At 43.0% G+C, this 13,121-nt stretch overlaps 3 protein-coding genes across 3 annotated transcripts; 1 reads left to right on the top strand and 2 right to left on the bottom strand.

Annotated features, from left to right (window-relative positions):
- Nucleotides 1-2: 2 nt before the first annotated feature.
- tsen15 (TSEN15 tRNA splicing endonuclease subunit) lies at nt 3-1,748 on the bottom strand. The gene is made up of 4 exons (XM_026375257.2): nt 1,590-1,748; nt 1,395-1,476; nt 813-948; nt 3-689 (listed from the first exon to the last, which is right to left on the bottom strand). The coding sequence occupies exons 1-4, from the start codon at nt 1,644-1,646 to the stop codon at nt 515-517; spliced, it is 450 nt and encodes a 149-aa protein (XP_026231042.1). The 5' UTR covers nt 1,647-1,748; the 3' UTR covers nt 3-514.
- Nucleotides 1,749-2,015: 267 nt separating this feature from the next.
- Nucleotides 2,016-3,974, top strand: si:ch211-13f8.2 (procollagen galactosyltransferase 1). Its single transcript, XM_033326457.1, is given in 8 exon segments — nt 2,016-2,138; nt 2,551-2,599; nt 2,602-2,828; nt 3,137-3,164; nt 3,167-3,189; nt 3,257-3,363; nt 3,658-3,805; nt 3,891-3,974. Coding segments are annotated over 8 exon segments (789 nt in total).
- A 2,567-nt stretch (nt 3,975-6,541) lies between these two features.
- zgc:153115 (C2H2-type zinc finger protein) lies at nt 6,542-11,939 on the bottom strand. Its single transcript, XM_026375250.2, has 2 exons — nt 11,104-11,939; nt 6,542-9,485 (listed from the first exon to the last, which is right to left on the bottom strand). Exons 1-2 carry the CDS (start codon nt 11,609-11,611, stop codon nt 9,241-9,243), a joined length of 753 nt encoding a protein of 250 aa, XP_026231035.1. The 5' UTR covers nt 11,612-11,939; the 3' UTR covers nt 6,542-9,240.
- Nucleotides 11,940-13,121: the final 1,182 nt, after the last annotated feature.

Genomic DNA, 13,121 nt, shown 5'->3' with positions numbered 1-13,121 from the left:
ACTATTTTTATATCCATTTCTATAACCAAAACTAACACTGCACGTTAAAGTCATAATTAATACTCACATTTAAAGAATCCTTCACAACAGTATTCATATGTTTGTGTTGACTGTATCAGCCTCTAAAATCCAGTCAAGATTTGGTCACCCGAAATCTTTGTGAGCTGTGTGAACACATGCACTGAAAGGGCAACTAGTTAACTTTGTAACGTAAATCTGAGGGATACAGCACAAAAAATTGTGGATGAAATTATATTCATTACTTAGGTACTGTCTTTGACACTGCTTCTTTTTTCCCCTCTTTTGACCCGTTCACAGTGCGTGGGCACATTATCTGGTGACATAGGTTGCATTATGTTGAGCCTACTAACCACATAAGGCACCGTCAGTTTAACATGGATCGGTCCAATAGCACCTGCTGACATACGGTCTTCATTTTTAAGGTATCTTAGAGTCACGCGCAGCAACAGAGCGACTCGCTTTCTGCTCTTCTGTGGGTCATCATGTTTTGACTTCAGTGTGTCTTCTGGCGTCTCTTCCGGTGCTGCCGCCGTCCCACATCCTCAAAGGGCCCTGCAGGTGGGTCCGGTGTCACCAACCCATCAGTCATCCTCTGGTAGACCAGGGTGGAGTCAGCCGCCACTGCGCACAGCAGCATAGGAAAGCCTCTGTCCAGCACGTGTCGAATGCTGCACAGCACAGAGGAGGATTACAATTACACAGTGTGGAAGACTGGGAGGTTGACCTGTGAGATTAAAAAGCAGTGAAACAAAAGGAAAGAGAGCTTGGGAGCCTCTCCAGTGTCTTATCACCTTCTGTGGCTCAGCGATCGATCAACCGGCAGAGGAAGAACGGTCTGGATGGGGGCTCCTTCCTTCTCCCTCCCCTCCAGCAAAACCACCTGCAGTTCAGGACTCTTGACACAAGACACTTCTTTCCACCGACGCACTGTGAAGGACGGGGGAAAAGGTCACTGCAGGAATGAGGCTCCTTGTTAATGACATCAAAATGTTATCAGGAGCCCTGAAAGCTGAGTCTGTGCATATTACTGTCCAGTCGACACATTAGTGGACAAGAGGTTAGTGTGGCAGTAATATCGTGACATATGGACAATCTGTATACTAATTAGTAAGATTTTAGTTAGTGCTATAATGATAACTTACAACACAAAATAAAAAGAGTCTACTAAAGTAATATATTAGTCAAATAAAATGTTTACATGTATTTGACAACTTAAAAAATAATCAGATGAGTAAATACATGTATAAATTAATTAAAACGGCAGTATATCTCGACAATAATGTTTAATAACTTCCTGTCTCAGCATCACACACACACACACACACACACACACACACACAGGACAGACTAACACATAAATAAATCACACGCACCCTCAGCCAGATCCATGTAGACCAGAAAGGCTGCATGCACCTGGGCGCTGTCCCCAACCTCCAGTTTCTTCATCTGCTGATACTGAGACACACAGAAAGAAAAACACAAACTCAGGTTAGTGGATGAGTTCTCGCCGGACCTGCACATGCAGCGCTGAGGGTGGGGGTGGGGGTGGGGGGGCCTCGGACACCCACCGTAGGATGCTGAAGGATCCAGTTCGGAGGTGGAGCTCTCTCTGACGACTCCGACATTTATCCTGCTAAACGTAGGTCCGAGCAAACAGCGGCTCATTGACAGCTGTCTAATGTCAGGACTGCGCTGATGTCACGACATGTGGGGACTGTTTTCAGGTTTAGCCGGCGTGCTACAGTGAAAATCGTCCGGGTGGAAAATGTAGCTCACTCAGCGGCCCTTTCCTGACTGCTGTTGTATAGACGGATAATAATAATAATAATAATAATAATAATAATAATAATAATAATAATGTATTCAAACCCATCTCTCTTCTCTCTTTCTAGTGTGAAAATCAGCCTCTCTTCCTCATTTAGTAGTGTAGTGTGTGAGACTACATGCAGTAAACCTACATACATCTTAAATTTGTAGGATTCCTATTATTTATTATGATTTTACCAGGAGAGTTTTTCCTGTGCAGCAGCAGCAGCAGCAGCAGCAGCACAGAGGCGCTTCCAGCTGATCAGCTCCTCCAACCAGCCCAGCAGGGGTCCTCTCTGCTCAAACCCACAGTGCTGATCAGCCTCCTCGCACGCAATGCATAACACAGCCCGCCTGACTTCTTGGGATGCACTGACGAGACTAGACTATCCAAAGGACTGTATTGCCATCTGGCAAAGTTACATTTATTTGCTGCATTGATTATTCAATTTAAAAAGAAGAACAGCCTCTGACCACAGTGTGGACAACAGCACAGCTCGGCTACAGCAGTGGACCAAAGGAGTCCAGCACATCCCACATTGTGAAAGAGTTCAATCATAGTTATGAATGTGTGATAGTGAAGTACTCATGTCATCAGTCTGTCCCTTGAAACGCCTTTATTCCAACTACTGGTGTTGCATTACTCCTGAGGACAACAACAGACCAACAAAGCACCACATTTTAGTTCTTCTGATGCAGTATAATAATACCCATACACTGTAGGGCTACCACAGACAAACTCCAGAGTATATTCCTATAAGTAAACTGAAGCGGCCATGGTGCACTCCACTTACCTGCTGGACCTAAGGCGTAAAGCTAGTCAAGAACTGGCCTTCTACCCCCCACACCCCCCATTTGGGCATCCTGCTGCAGGAGTCAAAATGTTCGTGAGCAACGAGGACCTTTATGGATATTTACCAGTGGCCCTGCAGCATGACCAGACACTGGAGGAGGGTTTTACCCACACACCGAGTGAGACACTCAGAAAGCATTCACACACCGTGTTTAATGATTCTGAACAACAGGGCAGATTTGAATTGTGTCTGCCCTCAGTTTCTCGGTTTCCTTGGTCTATGTGAACATATTTGGGCTTTTTTGCTCTCACAGTCCTGACACATGCCTCACTCCCCTGTTAAAGTCCATTGCCTCTCATTTCACTTCCTCCCCCACCTATGAGACAATTTCACCTTAGTTAGAAGTTGAATCTATCTGCTGTAGGAATTCCCCCTGAAACCAAAGACTTTGCTGGAAAATATGATTTGACTAAAAGTGTGTGTGAACTCTCTTTCCAGTTGGTTATACCATGGAGCCTTCACAGTATGTATACATTGCACCTAAGGAACCAAAATGGGATTTGATGAGGTGCAGATCTTAATGGTTGAGGAAATGCTAAACAGATCATCAGTCACTAAATTCCTTCCATGTCTAGATCTTTCTGATTAATTTGAAGCGCCGTTCAGGCCGGCGGGCGAGGCTGTTGAGTTCTCTGTGCGTGCTCGGTATCAACACCACATTGATGGAGGCCGTGGATGGTAAGTATGATATTCAGTAACAGTTCTCATTAGGCAGTGGTGGAAGAAGTAATCATAAGTTACCACAGTGTAAAAATACTGAATTACAGAAACAAGCCACACTTTATCATCAACAAAAAGCATCATACAAAATCATTTTGCATAAAATAAATATACCATATATAGTATAATTTACAGGTGAATTTTGCATCAGTTCTGCAGGAAGTGAAGTGAGAAACAGGCTTCAAATGTCAGGAAACACTCGTCATGTCCCGGAGTGATGGTGAGGAATCGTGTTTAATATGCTTATTGATCACAGAGCGCTGAACTCCTCTCAGCTACAGGCCATGGGCATAAACAAGCTGCCTGGCTACAAAGATCCATATTCAGGGCGCCTGCTGACTAGAGAAAAGATCGGTTGCTTCCTCAGTCACTACAACATCTGGAAAGAGGAACAGCTTCGCTCTGTGAATACTGTAATCAAAACCTACAGGTGAGGATGACAAGGCTTAGGATGTTTGCTGTGCATAACTACTCTGTGTCACCCTCTAGGTGGTGCAGCAGGGACTACAGCAGGTGCTCGTACTGGACCATGATGTGAGATTTGAGCCAGCCTTTGCAAACGCTGAACTCTGACAGTCTCTGTATGGAGTCTAGTAAAACTGCACTGCTCATCATTTTCTCCACTTCCCTGTCCCTTCAGAGATGAGTACATGCAATATTTTGAGCAGAGGAACCTGAAAACATTTTCAGTGGAGCCCCTGCTGCTCTTCCCCTCCCACTACACCGGGGAGCCCGGCCATTTCAGTGACACAGAGTCATCTGCCATCTGGGACCACGAGGCCGTGGAAACACACTGGGACAGGGACGGGGCCAAACACCTGCACGAGCAGGAAACAGAGGAAATTAGGTTTCGACCTGTGGTTCCTCATTCTGCACATGGTGATGTGTCCCCCCCTCTCTGTCGGTGGCAACAAAGATGGACTCTAATGTTGTACTACGTAGCTCCTAGGCCACGTTTAACAACCGCTCCTCCCTCTCTGTGCAAAACGTGGTTTGTACCTGTTCCCACATTTGCAGTGTTTGAATACACATGAAACTGAAACAATGAATCTCTAAAAGCTACATTTTAACAGAAGAAGCCGCTTCATGACCCACCTTAATGCCTCCATTGTGTCAGTTGAGCCACAGTAAGCAGCTTTTTAGGTCCCCTGGAGTCATGTGGCCCCGGGGCAGTTGCCTGATTTGCCTGAGTGGTAATTCAGCCATGCACAAACCAAAACCACTTCTCAAGACCAAGGCTGGAAAAATGACAGCACGTTATCTTTAAGATTAGCAGGCTCTTTGTAATAATATTACTGAGTTTAAATAATAAAATTCCACAGCTGTTTCTCACCTGCACCTGTGTACATGGCGTTTACAGACAAGTCATGACAAAAAGATCTGCTCAGTTTCATAAGGAGACATGAGGAGTTTCTGACTTTGACAAGCTCCTTCTCACCCTACAACACAGGATGACACACTTTCTCATTATTACTGCTTACTATACAAACTGATGTTATAAGAACACAGACACTACACATTTTGTTGTTGGGGTGGCTGTGACACACAAATATCATAAGTGCACCTAGAAAATAGGAAAGAACATCCATTAACATCCAACATACATTACAAGGTCAACATAGAGTAACTTCATTAAGCAGGAGAAAATGACACACAAAAGATGAACAAGAGTCAACTTAAAGATTTTTATTAAAAAAAAAAAAAAAAGCACTGGTATTTTCAGATCAGGCAAACAATGGAACCATTTTAATATTAGTACTGTTCCATATCACAAAATGAGTTATGAAAAGAATACTTTAACCACACAAATGAAACCATTTCTGTAATAAATTAATCAGCATAACAAAAGAAATCAAACATGCTTGTACTTCGGTGTTGCACCAGAAATATTGAAACTCCAATGCTCAAAATTTAAGACACCTGAGAATATAAATATCAAAACAGCTTGTTGCAGCAATTATTTAGTTCCACAGTTCCTCCTACTTACCTTAACTAAAGCTTTGATAAGAAGATTTTAAAAATTACATTAATGTAAGAATTAGGCATCAATTTAAAAAACATCCATTTCTGTACAATGTGCATATCTGAATAAGTGTGGTGACAAGAGGACTTATGGCAGCGCAGCGAAAAATAAATCCAAAGTGGATAATGCTCGTCTGTCATCAAGCCACGCTCAGTGATATGAACAATTAGATTTGGACTGAGCTCTTTCAATCAACATCTGCAGTGAAGTGACAGTTTACAGGTATTTGTCTTTACATTTAATACCCATTTTTTAGCCTCTGCCCCAGCCAGCAGTGAGTCTTTCCCTTGGTTGCTGAGCTTTAATGACAGGAGCTGCTAGTACAAGATTTATCCAGTAGATTCATTTACCATTGTCTAATAACAACACAAATTAATCCAGGCAAGGAAATTCTGCTGCTACACAGGTAGTAGTGATGTTGCATATAGAGAAAATATAAGGAAAAAGGTAAATAGCAGACCCACTAGCTGATTAAAAAAAAAAACTGTTTCTGAAACCCGAGGCTCAATGGCTTTATAGAAACTTCTGTAAGACGGGTTGGATGGATTCTGTACAGATAACGCGAAAGACAAATCAGTGAGGTATGTTGGTATTGTGACAATATAGCTTTGAGTCTGTGTGAAAACGCCCTTCCACCTGTGAGGCAAGATGGAAGGGGATATTTCCATTCGGAAGATGTGTTGTGTTTCATTGTTGAATAGTCCATGCGTTCAAGGTTACTGCCAGCAGCAACCGAAAACTAGCAACAGATCGAACCTCTGAGGAAGCGTGTACAAAATTTCAAAGCACTGCATTCACTTCTGCAGGAGTTAAATGAACAGATCGACAGTGAGATGGTAGGTGAAGATGGTTTGACATAAACGAGGAAGACATATGCAGTCGCTCTTGGATCTCAGTGTGGAGAAAACAAGCCGACAGATCTGGGAACAACGATGAAGAACGCACACAAACTCCACAACAAGAGATGGCCTGAATGACTAAGCAAACACTAAATAAAAAATAAAAAAAAAGAAAATGAAAAAACAACTACTAGGTCTTGTATCACGCTTTCTAAAGCACTTGGACAAAAAGGCAGTTTTACAAACCATTGGTTATTAACACATTAGCAAAGTTCCACAGTGCTTGCTTGTAAAAGCATTGTAACAGTGTAAGCCATTACACTAGTCAGCCAAATACACCTGTAAGAAAAAAGTGCCATATTGCATAATGGGTATCTGCAATGAGCCCAAAGAGGGCATATATACCTACACAATGATCCAACTGTAAACATGGTGCAAAGTAGTTATGACATACTTTAAGGCTTTCAGAGATTCCTGAAGAAGTGTTGTTCACTGAGATAAAGGAATATGTCCATGAGTTGGACAAACAGTGTGGAAACATTAAAAAAAGAAAAAAAAAAAGAAAAAAGAATCAGACCCAGACACTGTATGTACAAATATCTAAATTACACAAGGTTTGCTTGATTCTGTTAAACATCAATGTTATTTAGGTGCCAGTTTGCTCAAATGTACTTTGTACAAATGTAATTTGTTGTTTTTCTTTTCCAACATAGTACCAAATCTTTATATCAGTGGTCATCTTACTGTATCAAACCTAATGGGACTGAAAACATTATTCATGGCTGCATCTCATTTAGAAGTGCCTGCTCCCACATGCTGTGCTGGTTCAGTAGCAGAGCCTTCATTAATGTTCTTACGTTTCACCAGTGCGTTCACCGCTGTCCCAAATTAACATGTTCACCATGATAGAGGAATTAGCTTTTTGGGAGTGGGAGCAGAACAACCATGTTTAATTTACTGAGATCCTTTTTATACCAATTTCGATTCTCACACAGTTATATTAATAGAATCTTTATCCAATGCTACATCTAAGACTCTGGTTTCTCAGCTGCTGAAACACCTGGCACATGTGATCCTGAAACCCATTCTGTTGTCTGGCTCCACACCCCTGATGAGCAGGGGGAAACCTTTTACTCTGAAGGTAGCGGTCTGGAAATCAAGCTCCACTCAACTTTCCCCCCACCCCACATATTTTCATACCATTGCATACACACTTTCCCAGTTCTGTCACTAACAAAAGAAAGAATAATAATAATAACAAAACATACACACTGACACTCACAGGCAATGCCATCCTATCAAGCGTATACTGTCACCCCTAATATAAGGACTACAATTCATCACATGTATTAATTCTGCTGTTAGTAGCATTACCATTTTTCTACATTAAAAGCTTAAAGCTTATATACATTTGCATCAGTATTAGACATAATACTACTGTGTATTATGTGTCAGCATTTCATGGATGATAACTGATCTAAACTAAAGGATGGCGTGCAAACAGTTCTACAGTGAAATCTGATCCACTTCCTGACAAAATTAATATATGATCTATGGTTAAATTGGAAATAAAAGAAAAATATTGACAAATATCATCTCAGGCATGGTTACTAATCCAATAATAATTGAAGGAATGTGTCACCACTAAAACTCAGAATATGGACTCAGCAAAGATATATAAAAAAAAAAAAGCTTCTGGTCACTGCCTCGCTACCTAACATCACAATATTGTGCTACTCATGGTAAATAACTGATACTGAAGGGCACAACAATCTAAAAATTAACTGTAAGAAATCAGATGAGTTCTGGCTGATGATGAATGTGCACATTTTTACAGAAAATGCGTAAAAATCCCTGCAATCTGTGGAAGTGTTTCAGTTTGAGAAAATGAGGTTATGTTGAGGGTTGGGCTCATTTTATAGACAGAAATGTGCTTAATGATTCCAACTCTTATCGAATCCTGACGAAAGCAAGTAGGAAACAAAAACCACACATTTTTCTGTAGGGTTTACGCTGCAATAATGACGAGGTGTTCTTTAAGATTAAAGAAAGAATAAATGTGTTCTGTTTCGCCATGCAGATGTCGAATAGTTTTACAATATTGTTGTTTTACATGTGCCGTATGACGTTTTTACATCCATGTGATGACGAACTTGGATTTGTCTGAAATTAATTTAATGACACACTTTATTGATCCCCTTGGAGAAACTGTTGCTTAGACAGCTGCAGTAGATGACAGCACTACTGTGGGGTTTCAGTGTCTCGAACAAGGACACCTTGACATGTAGCCAGGAGGAACCAGGAATCAAACCAGTAACCCTGGGGTCTATAGATGACTGCTCTAACAACTGAGCTAACTGCTGTCCTTTTTGGAGAAACCACATATGAACATGTAGTTATGTGTAGTATAAATAAAGTTTTACCATTAAATTTCACTATGCCACAACACAGGACAATATAAATGCAGAATTTTTGCATTTCATTTAGTAATAAACTTGTCATCAGAGATGGTCTTTTATTTATGTGCATTGATTACATTTCACTGTCTCAGTCCTTTCTGAAAGCCAACTCTGCTTCGTCACATGATGAACTTCACGTGTGTAACCTGCGATATAAATGGAAGTGCAGTATGTTCAAACGTCACTTTCAGAAAACAATAAGTGGAATCAGAAAGCACATTTCTTTACAAATCCCCAGGTCTTATAGACCGTTCATGATACCCAACCCTAGTTGTGTTGAGCAGGTGGATAGTGGTCACATGACTCATTGTGTGGATGGTGAGATGAGGCTACTTCCCTTCTCATCCAGCTCTGTGTTCACTTGTGTATGTGTGTACATTTTAAGTACAACACAACATTGCTAAATCCTAGTCAGTGGAACTGATTGTAGCTGGTTAGGTGAGACCACCATGGCCTTGTGTGCTCCTGCTGATAGCAGTAAGCATGAACCCCCCTCCCCCCCTCCGACCCAAACCATCCTAATGGTGCACAGGTGGGCTGGAAGCAGACGATGTGCCCTTGTTGCGTCCTAACATGGAGGGCTGGAAGTCAGGATGACGGCGGGCGTGCTTGATCAGGTGATCGCTGCGCATGAATCGCTTATCACACAGTGGGCACAGGAAGCGTTTTTCTCCTGTGTGGGTGCGGGTGTGGCGGGCAAGCTCATCGGAGCGGGCAAACTTCTTCTCACAATCGGGCCAAGTGCACGGGAAGGGCCTCTCACCTGTAGTATGGAGGCAGAAAAGAGCAGGTATAACCATGAACTGCCATGTCACGGATCAATAACAATCTAGTTTTACTACAAGCATGTAATAGCATATTTAAGACGCAGGCAGCAGCTGTAGGACAACAACGCAGTACTTTGGTTCAATAAGTAGTGAAAAGTCAGAACTAGTCTAAAGTATAATCATTTTAATTCTTCATTAATTTATAGATGTTATTGATTAAGCTATTACTTTACTTGACTTTATCTTCATGACATTTTAAAAACCTCTCAGATTTGTTATATTTTAATATTCAAGTTAAAGGGCTGTAGAAAATCTTTTTATGCATGTACTATGTGTTGGTATGTTATTGTAGTAATTGATAGTTCTTACAATAACGCAATTACATTTTGAGCCCTTTCACAACACATTTTGTAATCTCTTTCATCCTGGTATATATAGACATATCTCCTAAAATCATTCACTAAGTAGTAACTACCCATATTAAACGCCTTGGTGACAAGAAAAATCAATCTCTACATAGTTCAAAACTAGGCAAAACATATCTGGGATTTAGATTCTGCAGATTAGTCTATCTAAGCTACTACTAGCCTTAATCTCTTGCTGACAACGAGTCTAACCAGGATAAGAGAGTAGGATGCTCGGTGCCATTTTCAAGATCACAAAGCCACGCCACGTTGTTTTTTTCACGACTCCTTGTGGGCGTTCCCATCGCAGTTTCCTGTCCTTAATCCGTTTGCGCCTGCTCGGTGACCCTGAACACACCAATTCCCTCATTTTGCTAAGAAATCACATGCAAATTTTAGCGCAGCTCTGCTACTAAGCAGAGCCCCGTTATTATTCAGACGGGTGGGGTTCAACTTCAGCCAAATCTAATCTTCGTGTCACTGCCCGGCAGAGAAGTGAAAAAAAAAAAAAAAGATTGTCATCATATTTTCTCAACACCCACACACTAGTGAAATATGTAGATTATAAGACATTAGGACGGCGCATCCATTATCGGACACGCCTTCTTCTACGGCACTTGTTCAAACGCTTTATCTATAATTTACACCTGGCAGAGAATAAAAGTATTTCAGGTCGTTAGCAGGAAGAGGAGATGATCCCCAGAGAAATACTAAACAGCTAAACCTAAAACACTTGCTGCTGCCATCAACTGGATAGCCTGTGTCCGACAATGAACTCTGCTCTCGACGTTAAGGTTTCATCTTACGTTCATTTCATATGCAAATCCAGTCGAGAGGAAGATCTTCGTCACCGATTTTAACGACCAGCCCAGTTCTTTTGTTAGTTTACTTCTTTGTCAGAGTCTGAAGTGTTTTCCTATCTTTCCCTCTTTGTTTGACCGCGTTATAGCACGATGTGGAAAAGTGACAAAAACCTGCCCCCACGTCGCCACTGTTAGCTTATCTCATGAAGCCCAAAACGAGGCACCAGAGCCCAGCACTTCCCAAACGGAGCTGCTATCAGGCCAATAACAACATGGGCGTGCATCTGGCGGACAAAAGCATAAGTTGGGGTCGACCTGTCTCTAATGTTACTGAGTGCTAAGCAGTGTGTTGCTAACGCAGCCTGCGAACTGCAGCTGGTGGCTAGCTGTTGTTGTTGTCTCCGTACCTGTGTGTGTTCGGATGTGTGCCTTCAGGTGGGACGATTTCCCGTAAACTCTGTCGCATCCGTCGAAAGTGCACTGATGTCGCTTTACCGGGGACCGCGGGGCCCCCGCGCCTCCTCCCCCCCGCCTCAAGTGCTGCTGTTGCTGCTGTCCGGGGACCGGGGTGGCGGAGGGGGTCATGGTAGGGGTGGTCGGGTCGGACAACGTGGTGTAGCCGCTCTCCCCACCACATGAGGAGTTGCTGCTCTCCGAGTAGGCCGACATGGGCCGGAACTTGCCGTGCAGGTCGGTGAGGATGCCGGCCACCACCATCATGTTGGCCCCCTCCAGCCTCAGAGTCTCCCGCACTTCCCTGTCCTCGCTCGACCCGTCGGCCTCCCCAGGGAGCAGGCCCACCGTGGCCGACTGACTGGCGGGGGCGACCGGGGTGGGTCTATGCAGGACAGGACCGCTAGATATCGACACCAGACACTCGGCAGCGAAATAATCAGACGAAGCAGTCAACGACATTGTTAACTGCGGCGTTTCGTTGGCTTTTATCTAGAAAATGGAGGGGAAATAAACGAAAAACAAAAAAAAAAAAAATCCGCCAGGAGGGGCTAACGTGAGTCTGAGTCCGACCTCGTTTTCATCAAACTCGACGAACCAACCGTTTCCAGCCGAACCTCGTTACTGCCATACAGCGTAGAGGTAACTTTAAAACGACTACGTAAAACAAACAAAAGGCACAATCCAAAAAAACAATAGTGTGCTAAAACCGTGCCAAAGCCTCCAGGCCGACATGCGCTCCCCTCACCCTCTGACGGCTCATTGTGTCTGAGCCTGAGGAAAGCCGGTCAAACCTACGCCCCCTGGTCCGGACTAACGGCGCGTTCACGTACGGCTGGTTAAACATGCCGCGGACGTGTTTATGTTTGCACATTTGCACCCTTTTCCCGTCCACATGTATTTTGTAGTTGGAGTGACGCCTCTGTTGGTGACACATTGAATCACTGTCCTGCACAAAAAACACTCATCGCCATATCCAACGCAAACAAAAACGACTATATTTTAGTTTTTTACGTGTGCTTTACTCGCACACTGCACGCGACTACCATAAGTGTAACCTTTCTTTTTATCACGCTAAAGCATATTTGACTTAATCAATGTTAAAAAAACAAAACACATAACCACTACTATTTCACGAACTGCTAGTTCGGCTGAAAGTGGGTTCAAGTTAGTTTTAAGAGGCAGTTCTCAAATACAATTTTTGTGGGGACGTGAAAGCAGCGTCAACCAGCAGCACGCAGTACTGACGTCGCAGCACGGGCGTGGACCGCGGCGGCGGGTGCAGCGTGGAAAGTAGGGTGGCAGCCAGCTTGGGTAATGATGGGGGAAGGAGATGGGGATGAAAGGCGTGTTGGGTGATTTAGCTTTAGCTCCGTCGGCGACTAGAGAACGTGGCTGAGAGGTGGAGGGCTCTTCATCACATTTATTGGAGCAAAACAGTTCCATAAATGGCGACCCAACCTCTACTTTTTCAAAAGACGCAGACACTAGATGTCTCTCTTGTCTTGCGCACACTTCTCTCAGCTGTAGTTTGTCATTTTTCAGAGAAGTCTTTATGAATCAGCTTCCAGATCAGATATTAGATTAAAAGTTTGTTGATTAGGGCCATATTGACAGAGTGTGTGTATGTCAATGTGCAATAATGTCCAACCAAATCTGTTTTATTGTGCAAGAGGAAGAAGGGGTTAGGTCACTATACCACAGTAACAGACTTTGTATCACAGTGTTCTTCTTCTGCACTATATTGTAAGGTGTGCTTATTGTTTTGTTCACCCTTTCTTATAATGGACCTTGTCTCAGATGGGTTGTCATGCTGCCAGACTGCCGGCTTTCAAACTGTTTTATTTCCCTGCATTAAACAGAATTTTCTCTCCACATGTGGCTCACGACTCATGTCTCTCCAAGTCAGTGGGGGTATAAGAAAACCTTATTTTTTCATTCTTTTTGTAAGGCACAGTGCTGTGTCAAGGGA

The sequence above is a fragment of the Anabas testudineus genome, chromosome 17 (assembly GCF_900324465.2).
Source record: "Anabas testudineus chromosome 17, fAnaTes1.2, whole genome shotgun sequence".
NCBI classification, from domain to species: domain Eukaryota; kingdom Metazoa; phylum Chordata; class Actinopteri; order Anabantiformes; family Anabantidae; genus Anabas; species Anabas testudineus.
Note: the sequence above shows the minus strand (reverse complement) of the source record. Positions and strands in the feature narration are given on the sequence as shown.